This window comes from Calypte anna, chromosome 6 (genome assembly GCF_003957555.1).
Source record: "Calypte anna isolate BGI_N300 chromosome 6, bCalAnn1_v1.p, whole genome shotgun sequence".
Taxonomy (NCBI): Eukaryota; Metazoa; Chordata; class Aves; order Apodiformes; family Trochilidae; genus Calypte; species Calypte anna.
Genome location: NC_044252.1, coordinates 27,031,776 through 27,057,696, shown reverse-complemented (window position 1 = coordinate 27,057,696; position 25,921 = coordinate 27,031,776). Strand labels below are relative to the sequence as shown.

At 36.6% G+C, this 25,921-nt stretch overlaps 1 protein-coding gene across 2 annotated transcripts in view; it reads left to right on the top strand.

Moving 5' to 3' along the window:
* Positions 1 to 529: 529 nt before the first annotated feature.
* NRAP (nebulin related anchoring protein) overlaps positions 530 to 25,921 on the top strand; it is a 50,435-nt gene continuing 25,043 nt past the window's right edge. Inside the window, exons 1-21 of one of the 2 annotated variants that reach the window (XM_030453719.1) lie at positions 530 to 755; positions 1,015 to 1,109; positions 1,796 to 1,874; positions 4,795 to 4,899; positions 5,449 to 5,553; positions 6,194 to 6,301; positions 7,096 to 7,200; positions 7,474 to 7,581; positions 9,035 to 9,139; positions 11,780 to 11,884; positions 13,407 to 13,523; positions 15,229 to 15,333; positions 16,250 to 16,357; positions 17,064 to 17,168; positions 18,961 to 19,059; positions 19,576 to 19,680; positions 21,285 to 21,392; positions 22,223 to 22,324; positions 22,593 to 22,790; positions 23,007 to 23,111; positions 24,993 to 25,091. In XM_030453719.1, coding sequence (XP_030309579.1) covers positions 684 to 755; positions 1,015 to 1,109; positions 1,796 to 1,874; positions 4,795 to 4,899; positions 5,449 to 5,553; positions 6,194 to 6,301; positions 7,096 to 7,200; positions 7,474 to 7,581; positions 9,035 to 9,139; positions 11,780 to 11,884; positions 13,407 to 13,523; positions 15,229 to 15,333; positions 16,250 to 16,357; positions 17,064 to 17,168; positions 18,961 to 19,059; positions 19,576 to 19,680; positions 21,285 to 21,392; positions 22,223 to 22,324; positions 22,593 to 22,790; positions 23,007 to 23,111; positions 24,993 to 25,091 — 2,238 coding nt within the window. In that variant the 5' untranslated portion in view covers positions 530 to 683. Of the gene's footprint in view, positions 756 to 1,014; positions 1,110 to 1,795; positions 1,884 to 4,794; positions 4,900 to 5,448; positions 5,554 to 6,193; positions 6,302 to 7,095; positions 7,201 to 7,473; positions 7,582 to 9,034; positions 9,140 to 11,779; positions 11,885 to 13,406; positions 13,524 to 15,228; positions 15,334 to 16,249; positions 16,358 to 17,063; positions 17,169 to 18,960; positions 19,060 to 19,575; positions 19,681 to 21,284; positions 21,393 to 22,222; positions 22,325 to 22,592; positions 22,791 to 23,006; positions 23,112 to 24,992; positions 25,092 to 25,921 lie in introns of both variants that reach the window. The other variant, XM_008490123.2, reaches the window with a different exon arrangement.

The window sequence follows — 25,921 nt, the reverse complement described above, 5'->3', positions numbered from 1 at the left end:
ATCTGGAGATGGAGTGTTAGAAACAGAAATACATGAGGAATGAGTGTACTCTGCTCTGTTGCCCACAGCATGCAAGATGAAACTGAGGGGAAAAAAAAGTTACTTGGCTGGGACGATGGCAGTGGACCATTTATATCCAGCAAAGGGCCAGGAAGCTCCAAAACCATCTCTAGCATGTTTTTTCTGGTGCTGCCTCCTCATATCAGGCTGTTCCTAAACATAAAGTAGTCTTTCATGAGGTCACTTGGTGGAGATGAGGTTGAGAAATGACTGATAAATTGCTGCTGCTGTATGTATTTTTCATCCTTTTCATGACAACTGGCTTTACAGCAAAACTGAAATACTAAATGATCATATGCTAATGTTCACATGGACATGATTTGTTTCTGTGAGTTCATTCTTCTATTTAGAGAAAGATATTGCTACCCTCTGTTTCGCACTGACACAGTTGCCAAAATAACCTCTCTTACTAACTGGCAGCTTTAAAAGCCAGCCTGCAGCTGACTTTGAAACAGAAGGTCAGCAAAGGGAGCAACAGACTTCAATTCAGAACTTTAATGGGAGCCATTGACCACAGCAAAAGGCCCTGACTGGAGTGTCTAAAGTGTGCTTTGCACAGGCCAGAAAGTCACTTTTGAACCTTTTATATAAACCTATATATTTTTCACTCTGTGGATTTCAAGATGAATGTGCAGCCGTGTGCTAGATGTGGCTATGGGGTCTATCCTGCTGAGAAGATTAACTGTATAGATCAGGTCAGTGCTCTTTCTTTATTATTTCAGACTATTATAAATCTATAGATTGGCACTTCTAACACAGTGAAAATCTCTTGGTTCCAAAAATTCTGTACTCATAACTGGGTTCAGAGCTGAAATGACTTAATAGTAGGCATATGTTTGAAGAAATATTCTCCAGATTTATGAAATTAATGTTAAGGATCCATGCTGATAATTAAATGTTAAGAGTAATGAAATGCAAATCATATATGTTTGTTTCTGATTTTTGCATTTGCAGACATGGCATAAAGCCTGTTTTCACTGTGAAATATGCAAGATGATGTTAACAGTAAACAACTTTGTTAGCCATGAGAAAAAACCTTACTGTCAAGCGTAAGTGTGTTTCTTTTTCTTTTTTTGAAGCAAAGGTTTAAAATGCCAGGTGATTTTAATGTAATAAAAGATCACCATTTCAACCCAGCCTGGCTCCCTGTGTGATGTGAAATTATGCCTTGTTAGTACCTTATCTTTGGATTTACATGAATCACAAATAATGGGAATCTCTAGTTATTGTATATAAGGCTTCCCCATTTGTCCAGTGTATTAAGATACCAAATTAAGTTCCATTTCAGTATCGTGGGAAGTAAATAAACCCAAAAGTAAAATCTAGTGCTTTTCAAGTCAGCAGTTAAGAGTTAAACGAGGTTGAGCTAATCATCAGGAAAAAAGTGTAAAATGCAGATTTTTGGAGTTGGTTTGTTCTAGGAAGTTTTTATTTTATAATGATCAATTCCTGTCAAATTTGTCAGGAGGAAAAGGAAAGATGACAGCTGTTTTTTATTCTATTATTCTCTTTTGTTATTAGAAGCACAGCATTGATATGACGATCATTAAAATTAATTTTGCTCTAGGCACCTACACTATACAATAGTAACTTGAATGTAATCTGAGATCTGTGTGTGAGAGGGGAAGAGTTATGTATAGAGGGGTGGAGGCTGGTATTGTGTTTTTAAGTGCTCAAAGAGAAGTTTTCTGGTGGGCTGTCTGGTACATTCCTAATATCCTTCTTCCCTTTTTAGGCACAATCCAAAAAACAATGCCTTCACAAGCGTGTTTGACACACCAATAAATATAAATGCAAAAAAATTGTCAGAAGTGGTAAGTGAGGTAAGAAGCTTGACAGCCAAATATATTTAGCTTTGTTTTACATTTTGATATCATATTCGTGTCTTGTTTAAGAAAAATATTCTTTACATAATGTAGATGTGTATTCATTACTTACCATTCTATGATCTTTTAGAGAAGCAAGAACTCGGTCTGGGTTTGAATCATAATTTTTAAAATTAATTCAATTATAAGAAAGAGGGGTTAGATCTGAATTTGCTTCTTCTTTCAAAAAGAAACACAGATAACAGTTTATCATCTGCCATGTCTGATAATCTACGTGGCAGCACTGTTTTCATAAACTGAGGGGAGGTGCAAACTTGGTGTACTAACTCATGGGGCACATGAGTTGAAACAACACAACCAGTTGAAAAATGAATGACCCACTTGCTTTATGCAGTCTTCTGAAAATGATACTAAACGGTACAAAACAAAAAATAAATTCTATCTCAGTAGGATGTAAGCATGTTTTGCTAAAACGTTCAGGACTGACTAACTTTTCCTTGCCCCCTTAACTGCATCCATTCTCTAAAAGGCTGCTGTGCCTCGGCAAACCTCTAGGGGTGCTCAAAGTCTTCGTTCTGGTCAAATGCCATTCTTTTCTGATTTGCATTGTTTTCCTCCAGATACACTTATTTCAAACTTGCATTCCTAAGGATTTCATTAAATGAGAAAGACAGAAACAGCCAATAACTGATATCTGCCTCACTTCTGTGTGCAATACTCTTCCCTTTCTTTTGATACTCTTAAATAGTGCTATTCACTGAATGATTACAGTTAGTAAATTGTTTCAGTGTGATTAAACATCATTAAAATAAAAGAAGAAAATTTTATTTTTTAGACTATATTGTATTAAATTAATTTGGATGTTCTATATTAGCTATACAAAGCTGGTGTACCTAAATAGCCTTTATCAGTCACTGTATCTTTTATCATTCTTCTATGGGATTCCTAGACATCAGTTTTTGAAATATCATAGGCAGTAACTATTTCAGCAGTGACTATCACACCAACTTTAAACTGTGTGTGACACATCTGGTTAGGAATGAGTCTGGGATTACTGCAGGTTCTATTTCTAGTTTTAGGCAGTGATATGAGACTCTGATACTTCCAGTGCATGTGAATATGCAGGCCAGACAAATTATAGCTCAAAGATCACTTTCCCTTGTTTTTACACCTAAAGTGCCTTCTGTCCTTTTCAATCACATAATGAGCTTCTGCTCCAGAGACTAAATTGCCAAGGGTAGTAAAGAAGCTGATTCTGCAGTACTTACTTAAAGGGAGTACTTCTGTAGAAATATTGAATGCAGGAAAACCTTTTCATTGTTAAATGTATCAAATAATGCTAACTTGGGAAAAGGCTTCAATGGATACTTGTGTTTTAGGTAAAATTTCTTATGCAGTTCATGTAACATGTTTCTTCAGTGGTAACATAATGTTCTCACATCAGTCTTATATTGAGACACTGACTCAAATGCAGAGATAAAAATTCAGCTCACTCTATCTGCACAGAATTTCTCTGTGAGCAGACAAATCATTCATCTCTTTGTACCTCAGTACTTAATTTATAAAGGGGAAATAATAGTACACAAGCTCAGTGATTTTTTTCTGTCCAGTCAGTTTCGATTTTGTACTCTCCAGAACTGGGGGTGTTACTTTTTTGTATCTGTAGAGTGATTTGCATAACAGAGCTCTGATTTCAGTTGGATTTCTGTATGGTGTCGTGATAAAAGTAATGGTAGGAAAATAATGACCCAGGACTTAATATAGTAGTCATTTACATTTATACAGACATGATACATCATGGATGCTGTGCAGGGAAATAGAAGAGTTGAATATGATATGTTCTGCTTAAAATTTCTTAGGGATATCATTCCTCATAGATCATTGCCCCAAAAGTCTCAAAGTCTCTGAGTTATTATCTCAAAACTTAATTCAAGATTTCGGGTCTAATGGGCTGCTCCTTTCCAGATAATAACAGAAAGTTCAAATAATTACAGAAATCCTAGGTAGAACCTGGATGTGGATTCGAGTGTAGAGTTTTGACCTTAGTGTTAAATGAAATCTTTGCTTCCATGAAAACTCCTTTATCAAGAACAGGTGGCATGGAGGAAATCCTTATGTAGTCTTTGCATGGCCTAAATCTGTAGGCTACATGGCCTTTTGGTACATTAGCACAGTGTGAGCAGTGCTGGTCTAAAGGAGGAGATGGAGGAAAGATGTAGAGCTACAAGTTCTCAGAAGGGCTGTGGAGATTTGCTGGATCAGGTGCTCTTGTCATTCTCCCTTGGCTGTGTCCCTCATACATATAATGTATGAGTCTGTCTTTGGGATTAAGTTATTAGTTGGCACTGGAAACTAGTCTGGTCTGTAACAACTGGAGTTAGTTATAATGCAAAGTCACAGGTAAACTTTATGACTGCAATAAAACATCTTAAACTGAGTAATGTTGGTGCTGCCACTCAGAGAATTATTTCTGTGCAGTAATATCATTCCCCTGCTTCTCTTGTATTGGTACTGATGTTTTTTTGCAATGAGGCAGGTGAAGGAACTGACATAGCTGAAAGCTAACATGAGAAATCCTGCATACTCACTCCCTGATTCCCAACAGCCACCTGTCTGATGGTGTCAGTGTCTGAGAGATAAGAAGAAAAGTTACCTAGTAGGGCCAGAGGTGATTTTGGAAGTAGCCTTCCTTTACACTGGTTTCAGGTGCAGCCAAAACTAGCAGGCACTGATGTGATTTCATTATGGTGGGACTTGCATTTTTGTCTCTGCAGTTCATACAGGCTCCATATCACTGCAGTCTGAGAGTCTGTGCTCACCTTGTTTGTCTTCCTTTTTCTTCTCCTAAGAGGGGGAAAATTAGTCTAACACTAACAAAATCCTAATACCAAGTCAATTTTATTTTTAGATAAAATATCGAGAAGCAGCTGAAGAAGTCAAATCAGTCTTTCAGTGGGATGTAAGGTCCAGAGAAATTGAAACTTCCTATAAAGCCCAACAGCTGGCCACCCAGGTAAGAAATATCCCTCAAGTCTCCAAGCCATTGGCCTCTGGAAAACCAAGGACTGGCCTTGGCAGCCCTGATTTTTAGGCTTTTTCTCACAGCATTTGAATGCTAGAAAACCCCACTGATTCTCACTTGGCTGAGCTTTTCACGGCAGCATAGTTTGGCTATAGCTGAGGGTACAAGAATCACAAGGTGACTTAGGAAGAGTGGATTTGTACAGATGGCTGTTTGCACTGCTGCATGTACAGCTCTACTCAACGTGTCCTCTTTCTGCTGGCACTGAAGCTTCATGACAAATTGTCTGATTCCTAAAGGAATTCTATGACTATCACTCCAGGGTCCTAGATCCCAACATCTTGATATCAGTTCCTGTTATAAAAGCTCTGCCCTGGTGTTCTGAAGATATGTGGAGTGTAGGCTTTGTGCTGTACATCTGCTGAGAGTAAATTTCATTTCTGCAGCATTGTGTGCATTTTCTTCTTTTCCTGCCAGATCAGCTGCTTGTGTATTAAAACACAGGTGAAAGTTGGTAGTTATTTCATTTTTGTTTTATAGAATGCTTACTATGCTGCCTATGAGGAAGGAAAATCGTGGTACTCGGGAAGCATTCCAGATCCTGAGATGGTCAGGATAACACAGGCACAGAGGACTGTGAGTGATGTAAGTGGAATAATGCTTGGAATAGCTTTATTTCCATGGGCTATCATATTCTGAAGACTTCCCAGGGCATCAAAGCCAACCTTTGGTAAGCTGTTACCAGAGGAGTGACTGACATGTTTACTTCTGTCAGTAACAGTAACCTTGTGATTAAAGTTCCATAACCATCCATCCAGAAATCATATATTTATGTATTTATTTAACTGAGAAGTGCTTCAACTACTGACCTTGATGACCTGGGTTATACTCTGATATAGCAGGCAGTGATATTTCCCTCAGTGTAGCAGAACTCATGGTAGAAAAAGCATGTTATTTTCCATGGAGTAGATTTTTCACTGACTGTTTCTTCATGGCTGATGAAAATCACTTCTGAATTATGGCTGATAGTCTACAGCCATATAATGGGTTAGTGTCTTAGTGAACACAGACAATTAATGGTGGATAATTGATGTGAATGGGGAACGTTTTCTGTTTTATGTGGGAAGTATTTCTACCTAACAAGCCCATAAGGTATAATTTCATTAATGTGTTTACTTTTTAATAAAGGGATACATACCTTTAGGAAGTGGGCATTGAAAGAGGAATGCCATTAAACTACAGTGGGTTGTTCTGTAACAAAAAACCAAAAATCTTCATTTTCTAGTTTCAATACACAGAAGAGTATGAGCCACGGAGAGGCAAAGGCAGCTTTCCTGCTATGATCACCCCAGGTTATCAGGTTGCTAAGAGAGCCACCCAACTGAGCAGTAATGTAAGTCACAAGTTTCTTATTTGTAGGTTAGACTTCTGAATTTGGAGAATACTGGCTTTAAGGCATTCACTTTAAACAGTAGATTCTTTGAATATTTGTTGTGCTCTTAATTCTACAAGTGAGAAAACTTCATGATGATGCAGGAAAGAGGGCTAACAAACTACTTGTCTTGGGAACACAGTCATATAAGAGAAATGGTATTTCCTGATATGTAGCAATTTTTGCTGTAATTTGTTACAAACTGGCAGAGATTGTGAATCACTCAAAAATTATTTTTTAATTAATTACCTTTATTTTCACTTTATGAGTATATTAATTTATTTAATTAAATATTGTTAATTTATTTACTTACACTGGATGTTTTATGATTTTTTTTATTATTTCAGGTTGAATTCTGTAATATTGCATAAAAATGCTGTAATATTGAATGGAATTACTGTGAAAGCTCCTTTAAAGATATGAGCAGAAAATGGCTCATTTATAAAAATAACAACTGCATTGTCATTACAATATGATTGGAATGTTTTCAGCCATTAATGACTATTCCCAAAGTATTTTAACCAAATGTATGGCTCACATACACCCAATATTATTTGACAATTTAATTATCAGGGTCCATTCCCGTCTGCTTGTGGCATTCACTTTAAGGAAACTGGGTCTGAAATATACCTATACCTTGACTGTACATGTGGAAGTGTCCTGACTGTTGCTCATTTTCTCTTGAGGCCTTCTGATAGAAAATACATATTTGCTGCTTATTGTTTGTAATGCATATTTTATGTTTTCTTCCTCAGGTAGAATACAAGCGAGGACATGAAGAGAGAGTTTCAAGGTTCAGCCCTGTTGCAGACCCTCCAGATATACTTCATGCACAGGCTGGAGGGCACCTTTCAAGTGATGTAAGTGAAACAAAATAGGTTGACCTATTTTTGACTCCACAATTGACTCCTAGGATGTTTATAAATCACTTGAAAATATGAATGTAGAGGAAAGTTAAAAAATTAATATTGTAAAGCACACACATGAAGAAGGTAAATTCAGACTTGTTGGTTTGTCTTTTTGGCAGATGACAACCATCAAACACTTGACTCTCCAACTTTAAAAATTGATCATGCATGTAATTAAGACACAATTTGATCTAATTGCTCTTGAATTGTCTTGGATTTTTACAGCTGACATACACAGAAGACTTTGAAGAACGGAAAGGGAAAGGCAGCTTTCCTGCTATGATTACTCCAGCTTATCAAATAGCCAAGAAAGCAAATGAATTAGCCAGTGATGTAAGTGTCCAAAGCAAAGTCTTTGTATTAAATGTTTGCTGTATTAAAATGTTTGCTGGCATAAATTCCATGAGTATTGTACACTTACATTAGCAGTGCAGTTCATACACAGATTGTAAAATCAAATGATTTTGCAGGAGCAAAGTTTAGTTTTATGCACAAACAAAAAATTACATGTTTTAATGTTTGTGAATCAGCACTGTGGATTTTTGTGGGCTTTGCCCAGCCTCCTCCCACATACAACTGAGAAGGAAGACAATAAGGAATCAGCTGAAGGTCTTTGATTTCATTTGCCCCAACCCAATATGAATTAGAGAGGCTGAAGTGCATCTCTAATTTACACAGCCACAATATTTCTGGGTGACCCTGTGTCAGGGGAGGGTTGTGTTTGCATTGCTCTGCTTTGCAATCATTTCTCCTGCTTCGTTCTTCTGTGCAGGATGAAACTTTTATGTAAGTAGCTTCTGGAATAGCACTTATATAAATAGAGTATACACATAAACACACAAACACAGACATACTTTTGACATAGACACATATTTATAAAATATAGCTTTCTATTTCACTCATTTTACTCTCCTTACTGTTGTGGGTTTTTCTTTAACTCCTTAGTGTACTGATCTATACTAGCTTTATTTTCTTCTCTAGATACAGCAAAACCACAACACCACTGTATCCTTTAAAAAGCATTGTAACAGGACATCACTGTTACTTCAAAGTGCACAGTGAATTGTGTTTTGTCATTGGAGACTGAAAACTTTTTTAGTTGGAGAAGATAACATATTAGGCTAACTCAATAGAAGTGAATTAAAAAAAATTAAGGGTCATTAAGGAAAATAATAGATCTGATTTTGAAGGCAACAGCAAGTGACTCTAAAACATTTCAATATTTTTGTTTACCTTCGATCTGTGGAAAGCCCTTCATTTATGTCAGCAAACACACATCATGATTAAAGGGCAGCATCAGGTTATAGGCATTATTTTGACAAGAGCAAAAATAGTGTGAAACTTGGTCTAAACTTTAAGGTTGATTGCCTAAAGTTCCCTTGATCATTGGGAATATCAGGATCTTTCAGCAAGAAGCCCATTTATTAATGGTGTTCAGATGTCCCTGTGGTAAAAAAAGGCCTCTGTGATAACTATGAGCTTACATTACAATCTATTTTTTTTAACCTTCTGGAGTATCAGGAATTAACTACTGACAAACAGGAGGTACTGAACATGCTTAACTAATGGCCTGGGTTGAACTGGCAAGTCCCATTATTAAAATGTGCACCACTGGTTTTATTTTATATCTTCAAGTGGCATCTTTGACTTCTGTAGGTTGGTGGCAATGGGAATTTTGGCAATCTTTTATTGTCAGCATGTGTGTGTCATTGATTATTATTTATTAGGCAGCACCTGTGTGCTAGCCTAAACTTATCCAGATGATTCTTTTCTTTTTTCCTGTTAGGTAAAGTATCACCAAAGATATGAAAAAGAGATCAAGGGAAAAGCCACCCATACAGCTGGAACAAATGTTACCTCTACAAGAGAAAATGTAGATCGATATGGCCAGGTATGCAACATCTGAGAGATACTAATGCTGATCATTACTATGGCTGATTGCTCAAGGCTTTATAAGCTGCAGTGACAGCTATTTTGACTTAGCTTTCCTGTATGAAAAAGCAAGGTCTCAAAGGAAAAGATGGTGTGCAACAGCACCATGGTTTCTGAATATGTAGCTGGCTTTGGCACTTACAAGGTGAGACTACAAGGTTCAAGCACTGTCATTGCATGACCCTTATGGTAGGGTCATTCCAAAAGGTAAGCCTTACCTTGGCAAATTTTGTCTGTGTACATGTATGCACTATATATTTCTGTTGTTGTGTTGATACATACCACAATAAAATCTATTTTTTTCATTCTTTCCCATCTTTCCCATTCCATGAGAATGAAAATGTACATTTAGTTAGGAGAAAAAGTGAAAGGACTGTGAAATAGTAGAAAGGTAGCAGCTAGTTAGGCATATCTTTCCTGGCAGAATTTTAACAAATCTGAGAAGCTTCACAGCTCCAAATATGTGCAATATCATACATTATCTCTTAAATTTCAGCTCTCTTACAAAAGTGGTATTGTAAGCTTGCGAAGTTGTAGTTTTGCGTTTCTGGAACCAAATAGGCTTTAGTTCTCTTGGTCTGTGGCATTTGTTTTGCTCTTATTTAATTTTTAAGGGAATGCAATTATTTTTGTGGTCTCCCAAAATGCATACAAAATTTTATTCCAATTAAGTTAGGGAAATAGTACAGCTAAATAGATCTGAATACAGCGAGAGGGAATTCGAAAGGGTTTGAATAGTGGCTTTGTACAAACAAAACTGTATGGTTAGTCCTAGGCTTTTCATCCTAGCTCTCTGGAGACCCATCTGCTTTGCAAAAAAGACAGAACAGGGAATATACTGTCCTAAGACATTTGGGAGTTTTGTGTTTCTTCACTTCTTTCCAAACCTACATCTTGTAATGTCTGAAAAGCAAACTGTTCTTGAAGAATACAAATTTAGACTATGTAGCAGTGAAATCTTCAGTTAGTTTCTGCATTTTGAACTAATACAAGCTTTAGTAAGAGTAAGCAAATAAAGTAAGTTTGAAAAAGCTCTAATTACATTTTTAAGCACTGGAATGCTGCTATCTTTAGAACTATTTTAAGACATTTTTTTTCTTGGAAATTATCTTTAAAATTTCAGTCACAGACTTCAAATTTAATTTGAGTTTTAATCTTTATAGATTGGATTCTGATATTTTTATTTAAATAAAATAGAGCCACTGCAATGAACCAGTCTTTCTGAGGGGAGTGTGACTTTACCATGCATAAGGGTATTAGATTTTTAACTGTTCAAGATCATGTGTGTGCATCATACCCATAAATATAATAGGACACAATTTAAGGAATTTTGCTGTTAAATTTCCATGTGCTGAACACCTGTTTCATTCAAGTTTAAAAAACTTAGAAGTGACTAAAATTAATGATCTTGAACTTCGAAAATACTGTTTCATAATTGAAGCAATACTAGAAATATGTATTTGAGAAAAAAGAAAAAAAAAATTCAAGTTGGTCTCAAGAATAGACTCATGAATGGTATTTTAAAGGAGTAATTTAGCTGATTAGTCAAGGTTAATTTTTAAATATTTTACCAGCTTAAGGAATAGTTTTAATGCTATAGCTTTAACTTCATTACATTGTTCACAGACTTATGGTATGGCCTATATAATAATGTGACTTTGATGGTGCATAAAATGACCTGCAGTGGATTGTTTTGCACTGAGAAGTCACAGGAGAGATACTCCAGATATTTATAGTTCTTTCTGTCCGTGCTCTTCGTGACATTCTTGACATGCTATACATTCTTTCTTTCACTTAAACTGGTTCTTTATTACAAAAGAATTACAAAATAATACAGAAAAGACACATTAGACTGTATCTTGCTTGTTTTTATGCTTACCATATTCTTCCCAGATCTTTCTGTAGAAATCTTTGGGCTGGCCATTGGGGATCACCATTTTTAAAAGACCTTCAGTATTATGTTATTAAACTATCAAAAGGCTTTTAAAATTGTCAGACATTTACACATTAACTTATATGCAAATGGCCTTAAGAGTTTAATTTGTAGGTTTTTATGTTTCATTAGGGACTACCTCTTCAAAATATACCCTGCACTAGCAAATTACTATCTTTTGACAGTTAGTTTGTGAGAAATTGCTATGGAGGGATAAAGAGACTGGTGTCACATCACAGAGGAAGGATAACACTACTAAACTTTTGGAAAGATTAAGCAAATCTCCTGTCTGCCCAAACCATTAGATATTTTTAGTGCTTCCAGAGAACCATATATTGATAAAAAGATGGGCTAGCAGAGGAAATTATCTCTGGTAAGAACTAAGATGATATTAGAAGGATGTGTATTATTGTACACTCAAATGTCTTTAGGGTAACTAATTGATACCTAAATTTCTTTTGCAATGCCACATGTAATTTTACAGCTTTATTTTAATGGTTGATTTTATTTTTAGAGTTGGTCATTTTAATCTCTTTTTCTTAAAAAAAGAAAAAAATACAACAAAGCAATGAACTTTCCTACTAGGAAGGATGACAGGGCTTTGTGAAATCACCCAAGGCCCTGCTTGCTCGTCTATGATGAATAAACACTCTGAATTTTCTTCAGGATTATATGGAGGAGTTTGAAGAACGCAGAGGGAAAGGAAGCTTTCCTGCTATGATCACTCCAGCTTATCAAAATGCCAAGAAAGCAAATGAACTAGCAAGTGATGTAAGTTTGAAACGTGAATCAATACAGTTCATAAACAATTAAAAACAGCAGTTTGTCAGAGCAGTGCCTGGGAGGAGAATTCTAAAATTACTCTTGAGAAGTAAACAACAATGACATTTCACATAGCTGGGGATTGGATGGCTCAGGGGATTAATAAAATCCATTAATAGAAGGGGACACAGCTCCAACTTGCATGAGGGAGGAGATGGAGGTAGTAACTAATGGGGATTCCTACTGCTAGGTTAACCCTCCTGGCAAATCTGCACCTGTATTATTAATGAAACCTTCAACTGCCTTAATCATCCTGTGCACTACTGTGGTATTCCCAGTAGTGAATAAATGGAGGATGAATGAGATGAACTGGTTTTGATATTTTGATGTATCATGCCTCTAGCACAAAGCAACTCATATGGAGTAAAAGAAACCATAGAGTACAACACTGTCACTTCACAAGCTGAGCTTATTTCTAGTCTGGAGATTTTTAGTTTTGGGTGGTAAGCTAAAAAATTGACAAAAAAGGTGGTGATGTGTGATTCATGCATGCAGCCCATTGATTAATGAACCTCAGCCCTATTTGAGGGTATCATTTTTAGTAGTGACAAAAAAATGGGTTAGCCTGTAGATCACTGCTCTGTGGCTGCTGTGAAAGGTTCCTGTGAGTGACAGCCTTTGTAGTGTGGACACCTGGTCCCATGGGGGATTGAGCTGATAGGCTCAGTTGAGTCTTTCAGGTTGGGCAGCATTGGTTCATGGCATAAACCCTAACACATGAGAGTACTTATCAAGTTGCTTCACCCTTTTAAAGCTTGAGAAACAGTTCAGACTTGTAAAATAAAATAAATACTTCTCACTTCAGCACACAGAATATAAGCATCTTTTTCTCTCCATGAAATGCTGAAATATTCCTAACAGTTTTTTTCTGGACAAACTTTGGCAAAAGGCCAGTATAAGTGTTACCTCTCTTCACCTATCCTACCTCAATTTAAGCAAATAACCTGATGTTTAACTTAGATTAGCAAATCCTTTATTTAAGTGTTTATGTGGTAGAGAAATACAATTGTCGGAAAACATTAGATGTACAAAGAGATAATCCTTCCTCAAAAAGCAGGTTTTCACAAAAAGAAAAGTTCATATAGCAGATGATGACTATCTTTAATTCCCTGTATAGAAGGCTAAAAATGAAGTACTGAGAATCAACTTCAGTAACAGAAGAGCACAAAAGCTCCAATAAGTCACCAGCCAAGAATCTCCTAGTTATCTGATCAACTTATGAACAATAACCACTGCTGTTCAAGCCATGTAAGAAATGGGTTTAAAAAATGCTGTCTAGTGAAGTGGTTTGGCAGGGTTTGTCAGAGCTGTGATTTTTGTATGTTTATTTCAGGCAGTAACAACTTGCAGTGTTTCAGCTTAGCAAGTTCCACTTGCTCATCAAAGCAATAAGAAAAATCTTATCCTGACTCATGAAGCCAGTCTTGTGGTAAAGAGGTAGACTTCTATAATTTTGCCCATTTCTTTTCAGATAAAATACAAGAAAGATCTTTCCAAGATGAAAGGTGCAGCTCACTTCCACTCCCTAACAGCTGAAGACAACTTAGTCCTTAAACAAGCTCAAAATGTTAACAAGCTTGTCAGTGAGGTAAGGGGTTGAACCCATTTGTTATCAACTTTGAGAGTAGCTCATACAAATATTTGTGTCTGATGGGTAAGGACTAAAAATATAAAAGCTGTTGCTCTTATTGCCCTGTATGTAACAAAAATGATATGTGTATAGCACAGTATCTGGAGATGAGGGTGCAAGAACAGATCTTCAGTTGATGTTACCAGGCACTTCCAATGATCTGTATGAAAGTATGGGAAATTAACTCTAGAAAAGTAATTCTGATTATGGCCACATGATCTAAACAAGACCCCTAAATTATGCTGTTAAAGTACTGCAAATTTATAACCATAAATGTGTTAGGATGACCTGGGTGTGTACCTTAGAGTGTTTCAAGTAAAGTTCTACTGATAATTAAAAAATAGCACCAACAGAGCCAAAGTTTTTAACATTCTGTTAGGGCAGTTTTCTGGTTTTTTCCATCATGTGAAAGACTGTGAGTTACTGATAAAGTATTCTTCTGCTTGGCAAGGGAAAATTGCTAGGGAATTCTCAGTAGATTCTGCATTATTAATTTATTTATAGTGTCATATCAGCTACAAAGCTATTAATAAATGTGAGTTTCTAGAGCTTCCCCATGGCAGTTTTAAAACTTATACTCCTGAGATGTCAAAGTATAAAACCTTCAATAGTGAAACCCCCTGGAAAAAGGGCTGGAAGGGGCCTCCTGGGCCAACAACTCCTGGCTCCTGCTATTTTTGCACAGTATCATATAAACCTCTTCTGATTTCTAGACTACATTTATTCCTGTCCTCTATATTACTATTGTGTTTTGTGTCAACATTGCCCTTTAGTTTTAAAACTTTTTCTCCCTGCATGATTACCTTTCTGAGATGTTTACAAATGGATATAACTTTCTTCTGTCTGCCTTTGTTTTCTAAATTCTTCTCATCATTCACAGTATTCCACTGCAGCTGTTACAGGCTGAGTGCATGTTTCTTAAAGAGGACTGGCTGTAAAAGTTCATAAGATCTTGATGAGGTCTTACTGGAACCTGGTACATAGCATGCAAACTTCTCATGCAAACTGCTCAAATGCCATCTCTTGTTCCTGCTTTGGATTGCATTTGACTTTTTCATGGCTGTTACTTTGGCCTCTTGCCACCTTTCTGTGGTCAGCCTACGTATGAGCAGGTTTCTCTTTGTTAGCCTTTCCAGGTGATGAGCTCTTATAGGTAAAATTCTTAAGACTACTCCCTATGTATATTAACTTTTGCAGTGCTGATTTTTTCCCCATTTCTGTTACCCCATTAAATATCAGCCTCAACATTACTATTTCAGAGTAAAGATAGCTAATAAAAACACTAAAGCCGTTCTGTTTTTAAACTTATTCTGAAGACTTCTGGTAAACTTCCCCCTGTTCAGCCCTTCCTGTTAAAAACACACATTGCTTTTTCTGCTTCTATTTGCTTCACACTCACTTGGTTTTCTTAGATAATTTCCCTGTGAACTGCCTCATACTCTTTGCTGAGGTTCAAATGGATTAAATGGATTAAATTTCTTTTAACTATAAACCAAGAACTGAGTATATGAAAATCATCTTCATGTTAATTTTCATTATATGCCATCTGATGAAAGCCACATAAAATCTCTGAACAGTGAGCCTGGCCAGTAAAAGAGTGTGGAGGAACTCCCTAGAACAAGTTAATATTTTACCATATCTTTCTCTTCCATTTTGCCATAAGGTGGAGTATAAGAAGGATCTTGAAAACAACAAAGGCTACAGCATCAACTACTGTGATACTCCACAATTCAAGAACGTGAGCAAGATCTCAAAATTCACCAGTGATGTAAGTGTGCAGTGCCTGGTGTGTGGCTTGCTTATCCTGGTAGCAGCTGGAATTGCAGGTCATCTGTGTGTGTGCTTCAGATAAGCATGTGCTGGAACTTTAATTATAGCTGATTTTAATTCATGTCTGTACAGCACCAATCCCGGTCTGCCTCAACGGATCAGTGGGGCTCATTTTATATAGGATTATGAAAAAAACTACAGGGCAAATGGAAGAGAGCTTACTTAGAAGGGACTGCTGATCTACACAAATACTTGTCTATCATAATTATTACTTGCTTTATTGTTATCTCCATGTTCTCACTAGAAATGTAGACAGAAAGTGTTTTACCAGAATGTCAGAGAATGTGTTTACTGCATGAAAGTAACTGATAGTAATAATCATACAGCTTGCATCTCATGATTATACAAGTATAATTTTGCCTTATACTGATTGTTGTAATTCTCTAAAATCCATGAGTAAATCCTATGCCACACATTTGAGGTGGTAGAGTGAGTAATTTATCTTGTTGGTGAAAGCTGCACTAGAGCAGCCCAGTTATGTGAGATGATTGTGTGTTCATTTTTTAATGTACAAATAATGCTTCCTGGGAACTTCATTCTAATATTTATTTGTGATGAAAATAATATGCAGCAAAAGAATGTAGAAGTATGTAATTTATGTGGCATCCAGGCGGTCTGAAGAACATGCAGATGACATCTTTTAAAATAGGAAACTATCAGAGGGTTTCAGTTGTTTTTTGTTTTGTTTGTTTGTTTTTTTATAGTACCAATCTTATTGTGGACTCATGAGTTTCTGTAGTGGTGCAACACTAATAGAACACAGCTGGAATAATTTGTCTCACTGCTTTAATATATGGTAACTTGTAGAAAAAATAAATGCATTTACTCAGATTATTTTTGCTTTTTTTGTTCAGCTTAAATACAAAGAAACCTACCAGAACCAGATGAAAGGTCATTACATAGGGGTTGGCATGGACAAGCGTATGCTACATGCCATGAAAGTTGGCAGCTTGGCAAGCAATGTAAGTATTTTTTTAATTGCAATTCTGTGGCTGTTGCTTTCTTGTCTTTAAGTTTTTTCCAAAGTTAAGTTGATAGAAAACTTTAGATTGTGTTGTACTTGGGATCTGAAGGATAGATATGTTGAGGAGAGGGGAAATTCTAGAAACCCTTTTGTACTGGTTTATAGCTCACTGTGTGGAAGAAGTCAAAATAAGCAAATTCAGTGATCTGGCAACATACTGAGCTCCTTCAGTTTTCTTTGACATCAGTAGGATGCTGGAGGTTGCTTGCCATCACCCCCAGGGTCAGACCTTTGCTGAAAAAAGGGTCTTTAATGAAGATTTCTGGATTCCAATTTAATTTACTAGGTTAGTCAAGAAGCTATTTCATTACATACTGTTCCTTCAAGTACATTATTTACAAATCTGTAAGAAGCTTGAGAACTAAGCAGAAAGATAAAAGAGATGTGTCATAGGTGGAAGTTAAGTTAATGCTACCACTGTTGGCATTGGATTAATTGAGGAGCTGAAAAAGAATCAATTAGTGGCTAAACTATGCAAATAATTTCATTTTCTTTGTCACTCATGACACTGAACTCACTTTGTTTCTTGCATTTAATATTAATATTATTGTTTCTCCTTCCCTCTTGACTGATAATTATTCAAACAAATGACAGCTTAAAAAAAAAAAACCAAATGATTTTTTTTTTCTCTCCTTGTGTTTCAGATAGCCTATAAATCTGATTACAAACATGATGGTGTTGACTACAATTATCCAGCTACTCTCACTCCTTCATATCAAACAACAAGGAAGTTGGTCCCTTTGAAAGATGTAAATAATTTTATGATTTTTTTTCTGAGAGTTGCATGGCTCATCACCTCACTGTAGGAGAAACTGTGATAGACTGCCTGTGTCAAATGATGATTTAACAATGGGAGCAAACAGATAGTGATAACAAGGTTAAAGCAAAAAGGCACAGGCAGTCAAGAGGGCTCAGAGGAATAGAAAGTACTTCCACCTCTTGTCATTGGCTTCAGTTCACCACAGATTGTGCAGTGATGTGAAAGGAGTGAGCTCTGCCTTATGCCTTATTTGTATTGCAAAATCTCACCATTCTGGTAGCTTCAACAGCACCATCAAGCACTGAAAGGACAGGGAGACTTAAGGAGTCTTCTCATCATTTCTGAATTTTCTCAAGGTAGATGTGTACCTCTGGAGGGAAACTATGTGGTCACATAACCTCTCTTATACCTGTGGTGTGTGCACGAGAGGTACCCACTGTGCTTGGGGCTGAGTTACTTAGAGAAGAATGTAAAGAACTTTGTGTACTGCTGTGGTTTTATGTCGTCTACAGGTAAATGGAGAACACCAGACTGTAGATGATACAATATTTTCACCTCTCACAGGCATTAAAGGCTTGATTGATCTCATAAACAATTGGGAACTTAACCTGTGAATTGCTATGAGGTGTTACTTATAAAATAGTCAGGAAGAGAACAGCACCTCTGCAAGGCATTTCTGACTACCTAGGATTTATGTATAACCTGTTTTTCTGAAATAGTTAGAACCTGTCTTTCCATTGAAATAGTTACAAAACAGGGGAAAGATGCCTTGAAGAGAGCATTAACATTAAGACATAAATTAACTATTTTAAGTACCTTGATCACTTTGGGCCTGTGACATAATTCTTTTTTCCTAGTTCTTGTCCTTATGGCAGGAAGAACATGAGATGCAAAGGTTCACATGAAAATGGTTTCAGTAACTCAGAGTGTCTAAAATATTCTCCAATTAGCTGCAAAAAAAGTGTTTATAGCAAACCAGTGTAGCACTGTGATTTGTAATGTTTGCAAAGTGGGGATTAACTACAGTGAATATTAATTAAGACCTACAGAGAATAATAAGTGTCCTTCTGTGTAGCTCTAAGTTCTTTGGCAGCAACAGGTTTAAAAGAAAGTTTCTCTGTGATTTTTTTATCTTGCATAATTTGTGGATTTAAGGTAATTTATTTTATAGCTGACGTGTTAATATGTTAGGAATTTAGTGGACTCCAATTCTCTCATTTGTTGACATCAAAATGAATTTTTCTTGGTACCATAGATATGTATTTTTCTTCTCTCATTATCCACACAAAACTCCTACCATACAGGGAAATTGTTATTAATTATGACACTAAAACTCAGTAAAAACAAAGTGTATGAGAGTTCATTTGTTCTGCATGACATAACAGTGGGCAAACCTCTTTAGTAGACAGTACCACGTTCCTTTATAGAGATAGTCTGATAAAGATAAAAATAATATGAGTGATGGTTAAGGTTACCAGTTTGATAGAATGCTTTGGTGAACAGCTGCATCTGCATCTTTTTAAGAATTTGCAGTTTTGAGGACAGGGGGAAAAGTTCATTTTCAAAGTGGGATAAAAACTATGACCTCACAATAGGAAATTTTCAGAGCCTTAACACTAATCCAAGTGATCCTTTTCCTCTTCTCAATTTATTAATATTTACCTAGTGATTTATCAAGACTATTAGATAACAAAGCTTTTTCTATACAATCTCTCATTTTCTGCTCTGAACATTCCTTTCATTACTAAATATTTTTTTTATTATTATTTTGTTTTAATTAGGTAAACTACAGGCAAAGCATAGACAAACTGAAGTACAGCTCTGTTGCCATCACTCCACAAATTGCTCAAGCCAAAATAAATGCAGAGCAGCTCAGTGATGTAAGTTTTGTCATCAGTAACCATTACTGGAATTATGAGATAATTTTTTTTAACAGCATTTGTAGCACTTCACTGTTTTTATTGTTAATACTTCAACAGCAAATGTACAACCAAAAGAAGAATAGGAAGTGAATTAATAACTTCCAAAAATGTGCAAGCATACCAGCAGATTGTATATTTTCCTCTACTTTTAAATGTTGTGATAGTGGTTTGTTGTTTTTTTTTAAAGAATTACCTTCTGTGTATTAATGCATGTTTTTTTAATCAGATATTTTCTACTTTTGGACAATCAGTACCTATTTTATTTATAGAATAATTATTCTACTTTCTAGTATCTAGGCAGAAGTTATTATTGCCTTATTGCCCTCACAGTTCCATCAGCCAAACCTGTGAGTGTATCTGTAACATATGATGCTAACAGCCTGAAAGTGAAGAGCAGTCAACCAGTGTAACAGCCATATTGTTAATGAGTTAAAAATAACCAAGTTTTTTGTTGACTCTTTCAATATATGGCAGCTGAACTACAGAGCCCAGTATGAGAAGACAAAAACAAACTACAGTCTGCCCCAGGATGTACCCCAGTTAGTCAAGGCAAAAGCCAATGCTGAGCTGTACAGTGAGGTAAGCCAAATGACAAGGAACTATTGGTAGTCATGATGCTATTAATAGACAGAAATTAATATAAAGATGGTGACACTGTTTCTGGAAGCATTTAGCATTGGTTTTTACTAAAAGAGCATGAGGCATGGTAACAAGAATAGATAGGGGATACAATCTCAAATACAGGGAAACAGCTAGACTTTTTTCAAGACCTTTTCCAATGGCTTGGATTTGTATAGTAAATTAGCATTCACATCACAAAATTAACTGCTTGTGAGGTGATATTTGTATAAAGAATTAACATTTGCACAGTTCTGATAACTCAAAGCCCACTGAAGTCAATGGAAAGAAACAAAGGGACTTCAGTGACCTTGGATCAAGCCCACTATTGTTGCCATTCATAGTTCTCAACAATATATAGTGATTTACTGAGGCCTGGGTGTTAAAATTAAACACTTTAGGGAAAAGGTTTATTTTAATTTAATTTTTTAAGTAACTTTTTCAGGCCTCCATCATTGTAGATAGTTTTGGAGGGAAAAAAATCCCACCAGGACAAATAAATGTAAAACCAGTAAAAACCTCCAGACTTATTACTGGTGCTCCTCTTATTTTTGAGCCAATTTCATAAGTTTTCATGTTTTTGAGCTGGCATTCCTGCACAATTTTCCTGGATTATTCATTTCTTGTGTTCTTTCCCAAAGTTTTGTTTAAATTGCGTCGGTGGAGTCTTGTGAGGCAACACTCTTTGTTGCTATGATGTCTTAGTGATGCCTGCATCACTGTTAGATGCTGCTAGAATCAAAACCATATGAAAAACCAAATTCAGAAATCAGGGCTTCCTGGATACTTCATTAGGTGCATGCATAGTATGCATGAAAGCATACTTGATCCTGCTCTGATGGAATTTCAATTCAAACCTTGAAAAAGAGCTTAAGCAACTAGGACTTTAACTTCCATTAACTTTCAGAGGTTGAGCATGTGGTTCTCATGCATTTCATCTACATTTGTGATGTGTGTGACTCATGAGTGGGCTTTTGAAGCCAACCTGATCATAAGGGTTGCTTCACTGAGCTTTGCTCCACATTGTGGGGTGGTCTGGGAGCACATGAACTGTATTCCTTTTGAATGAAGCCAAACTGAAAGATGCTTTCCAGCAGCTCACACAAAGAACTGCAGCTACAAATAGATATTCAGTGCATGGGACCTGACTGGCTCTAGTTTGGTGGGGGGGAAGAAAAATCTTGAAATGAGTAGTGTGATGTCTTATTCTGAGCACCAGCTGTTCTGCCTTATAGATCAGCTCCTATACATCTACAGAATTTGTGTATGAAGACATAACCACAGGCTCTTTTGAAAAACTCTTCCTCCCTCATGCCTGTTTGAAACTGAGAGCTATTGGTGTGTGTTCTGTGATTTAAAGTCTCTGTAAACTCCAAGAATAGAATTCTGGAATCGATCCTGGACAATTCATTTGCTTGCAATGATAATGAACTGTAACTTAAGAAGGTTCCAGTTTGTGGACTGAACATATTTGTATTTCTGTTTTGCTCTTTGTCATATTCATGTTCATTTGAAGATCTTGTGGTTCATGTGTTAGTGACACGTTGCTGTCTTTCCTTCCTCAGATTAAGTACAAAGAAGGCTGGGAGAAGAGTAAGGGCCGGGGATTTGAAATGAAACTTGATTCTCTGCCTCTACTTGCTGCCAAAGCTTCCAGGGATCTTGCTAGTGATGTATGTTATATTTAATTACCTAGGTATTATTCTGCATATCAAAGAATGGGTTGGGTTGGAAGGTACAAGGCAAATAAAAATTAGCTCCATTCATAAGTCCTGCATTTGTCTGTTCATCTTTCTCAATGGCTGATGAACAGTTAGAAACTTTCTCAGACTCTGCTATGAAATGTCACTCTGATTGATTTTTGTTTTAACATAAATGTACAGAAGGAAGCAAAATTTGAAACTAGCAATGGCTCAATCCTCCCATAGAAAACTTCAGCATTTTACATTGTTTATTGCTTAAAAAACGCTGTAATCATCTACTGCAAAGAGAATGGATGTATCTTTAGTCTGCTTCCTTAATATAAACACATGCATATAATTTTTTTTCTAAACAATCTCTTTTTAAACAACTTACCTTGTGATTCTTAACCTATGAAGAGACATAAAAGGAAGACCCTGTCCTGCAGCTGGAAAATGTTTGGCAGTGACTCTGATTTCAAAATCCCACCTTATTAGAAAAATCAAATCTGGAATTCCTTATTTATTTTTCATTATTATCTTTTGCTTTAAGAGCCAGATAATTTAGCTAATCAGCAAATTTAAATTTTATAAACAAATCCACCTCAGAGGAGTGAGCCTTAAGGAATGAGGTTAAAGACAACATGAATGAAACCAATCTCACACCTTTAGGAATTTCTGAGACAATTTGGGAAATCTGAATTGACAAAGTGAGGATAAGACTTAGCTCTTGTAAATTTTGACCAATCAAATCAGCAGTGAAAAGCATTGCTTATCTCTTGGGTAGTCAAAAATGTTCTTTGGCTTAAATTGTTTTTTCACAGGTTAAATATAAAGAAGAATATGAAAAAACAAAAGGAAAAGCAATTGGAACCAAAGATTCAAGACTTTTGCACTCTCTGCAGGTAGCCAAGATGAGTAGTGAGGTAAATTATTCATCTTACTCAAAAGGTGTTTTTCATAATTATTAATCTTTCAGCAACAGTATGATCTACCATTAGATGTAGAAGATGTCTCTGGAATCTGCAAAATTCAGCCTCCCGCCTGTTTTGTTCATCCCTCACAGGAACTGATTTCTCCCTGTGCTTTTTGCCTTATCTGCATAAGGGCCCAAATGGGAGTGAAGATTTAAGATAGTTTTGGCTTTGCAGTAGCCTGATAAAGACAGCTTGTTTTCATTCCTTCTATTTCTAGATTGCCTACAAAAAAGATTTTGAAGAGAGTAAGACCCATTTCCATCTGCCTATGGATATGGTAAACCTGAGACATGCCAAGAAGGCCCAGGCCCTTGCTAGTGACATAGATTATAGAACAAGACTGCATGAATACACAATGGTTCCAGAAGATATGAAGACCAAATGGGCAAAGAAGGCTTATGATCTTCAGAGTGATGTAAGATGTTGTATCAGCTTAACTGCTCCAAGCCATATGAGCATTTAAAGACTCTTTCAGTTTGACATTATTTTTCATTTTATATGGACACTGATTTGCATTGTGACTTTTTAAAATGTCTTCAGAATGTCTTTGAAACTAAAAAGTGTGCGCATGTTCACCAGCAAACATTGTACCTGTGTTCCCTGTGCTAATAAATGTGACTTTCCTCTACAGCTTCAATACAGGGCAGATCTGATGTGGATGAAAGGAGCTGGCTGTATCACAGAAGGAAGTCTTAATATACAACAAGCCAAAAAGGCAGGAGATTTGGTCAGTGAGGTAAGTGAAGTGTTCATACTTCTGTCTGTTGTTTGTTCAGTGTCTTATGTGCACTTATTCCACTACATTATGTGGAATGGATAAGGAATTCCTCGTACAGAAAACCTGAGAAATGGAGAAACTGATGGACACATTTTGGGTATTATACAGTTTAGGAAATCCTGGATTAGAGGTTAAAAAAAAAAAAAGTGTTTCCATTATCTGATTATTAATTTCTGTCAAGTTTGTGAAGTAGAGTCCCTACAATTGTTTTTCCACCTCTTCATTCACCTGGTCATTTTGCAGAGTAACACTGAAAGGAATCAGAAATAATGTGGTACACACTGTATGAAATGCATAGCATTTAAGAAACAGTGCTTAAAAATTAGATGTTTGTTAGCCATGTTTGAAAATTTCCTTGCTCTTTGGCATATTTACTAACACCTTCAGCTTGTCCTGCTTGTCATTTCTTTCCCTTGATTAATTCATGGTTTCACCCTGACATGAACATTATGGAAGCACACTTCTTCAGCTGCTTAGCTATGGTTGAGTTGTCTCACTAGAGTCTGTGGAAACTGGAGAATAGCTAAAAGAATAAACTAGGGTAAGTTTGACAACAAGGGTGAAATCCCACTAAGTCTGGAGGAAGGGGCAGAAGCCATCTGGTAACTGGAGATCCCACTCTCTGATACCTTGGGTCATTGACATCCTCTCACTGATCCTGCAAGGACAAAAATACACCTTAGAAATAAAAGAAGAGCAGCTACTGTCAGATCCTGTGTCTTGCTAGGGATACACTGACATCTACTGCTCTGCTATGCTGTAATAACCACTTCCAGAAATATGTAATCCATAGTCATCTGCCTTTTTATTCCAGTACTGTGTATGGCTGAGAGATGGCTAACAGTGGTTTGTACTGGAGACTGGTGGATATTATTTTTGAGATCTCTATTGCCAGACAGAGGCTGGCATTTTGTCATTTCTTTGCAGAATGTCACTACATTGTGTTCCATGAAATGTGACAAAACATGCCAGTTTTAATCTGCCTCCCACCCTTCCAAGTTCCTAAAATAAAGTGATGAGCACCTCTTTGAAGTGCTGCATGCTTGTTTAACTTATGTTTTGTGTTCCCCTAGCAGAGACAGTGTGTAAAGTGCTCTGTTCACCCATCAGTTCAAACAGAAAGATTTATCTTCTGAAATGCTAGATAATGGAAAAATGCATTTCCTCCCTTCATGGGTGGTATGGCCCACTTCATGGTTAAACTTTTAGAGTAAGAATCTGACTAGTGTATACAAAAAGTGTTTGCTTGGTCTCCTCTGTCATACTTTTGGGATGCTGCATTTCCTTGTACTATCTCAGAGATAGAAGGAGATGCTTAGATTGCTCTAAAATAAGTGATGCAAAGGGCTCAGGCAGACACATTGATTTGAAACGGGCCTAATCCAAGTGGAAGTTTTATGTTCACGTCAATGTTTCAGATGTAAAACAAAAAGTAAGACAAAATAAAAGTAAGGGCAGTCTAATTTACCAAGAAAAGTTAGACTCAATGCACATTTGTCAATTCTTACATGTTTTAAGTAAGTACTGGTATCAGTACTGGTTTCAGGGGGTGAATGTTTTTTCTCACATCCATGACTTGAGCCTTGCAGAGTATCCATGCCTGCCATATCAGCAACACTGCATGTGACATATAGTTGTCCCACCCTTCTCACCACTGTGGTCCCCCCAGCAGACAATATTGGCACTGGGTAGTATTGTACTGGGAAGCTTATTTTCTTGATACGTGGTGCTAAAACTGTCTCTGTACTTTTGGCTCAATCAGTCGTGTATGTTTTAAAAGCACTGTATTTTTTTTAAATGTAAATACTGTAGAAACTTTTGTGCTTTAATTTGATGTAGAAGAAGTACAGACAGAAGGTTGATGCTCTGAAGTTCACCAGTGTGGCTGACAGTTCTCAGATCAAGCATGCCAAGAAAAGCCAGGAACTGCAAAGTGATGTGAGTCCTTGACTAAATTTGTCTCTTTCCAAGTAACTTACCCATAGTGCCATTTGAGAAGGTGGTGTTGAAGGAGAAACCTTTCAATGTATGTGAAATTTCTTGATATTTCTAAGGGTTTTTCTGTTGTTTATTTAATGAATTCTTTCAATGAATTCTCTGAACTAGAACAACAGCAAAAAACAAACCTGAGGCTTCTCATATATTTTGTCAAAGTCCAGAGAGTGAGGAAGAGGGTGGGATGCCTCTGCAAGGCAAAGACAAACCTGTGGGTGGTTCAGGCTGGATTCAAGGGTGATTGAAATGCATTCAATTCAATGCATTAATGCAATGGATTAATGCCCTGAGGCATTAATTTCACTTGCATGAAATTTGTTTATCCATGAGGTAGTAATGGATGGAGGCTGCATCAGGGGAGGTTTAGGCTGGATGTTAGGAAATATTTTTTTACTGAGAGGGTTCTCAAGCATTGGAATGGCCCAGGACAGTGGTGGAGTCACCATCTCTGGAGGCATTTAAAAGTCATTTGGACCTGGTCCTTACGGACATGGTTTAGTAACTGTCTGTGGTGTTAACCAAAGGTTGGACTGGATGATCTTGGAGGTCTCTTCCAACCTAAACATTCTGTGGTTCTGTAAAAGTGAGGAGTTTTTAAAAATAGTGACTTGCCAAGCTTTTTTACTTCTTGAATCTTTTTCAGGCAGCTACCAGGTTTGCTTTTTTGCTCCTCTTCATGAATAAAAACCTGCCACATACTTGGGTGCCACATACTTGATTTAGAGCTTTATAGTAGGAACACTTTTTTTCTCAGATATGGAAGAGATGTAACA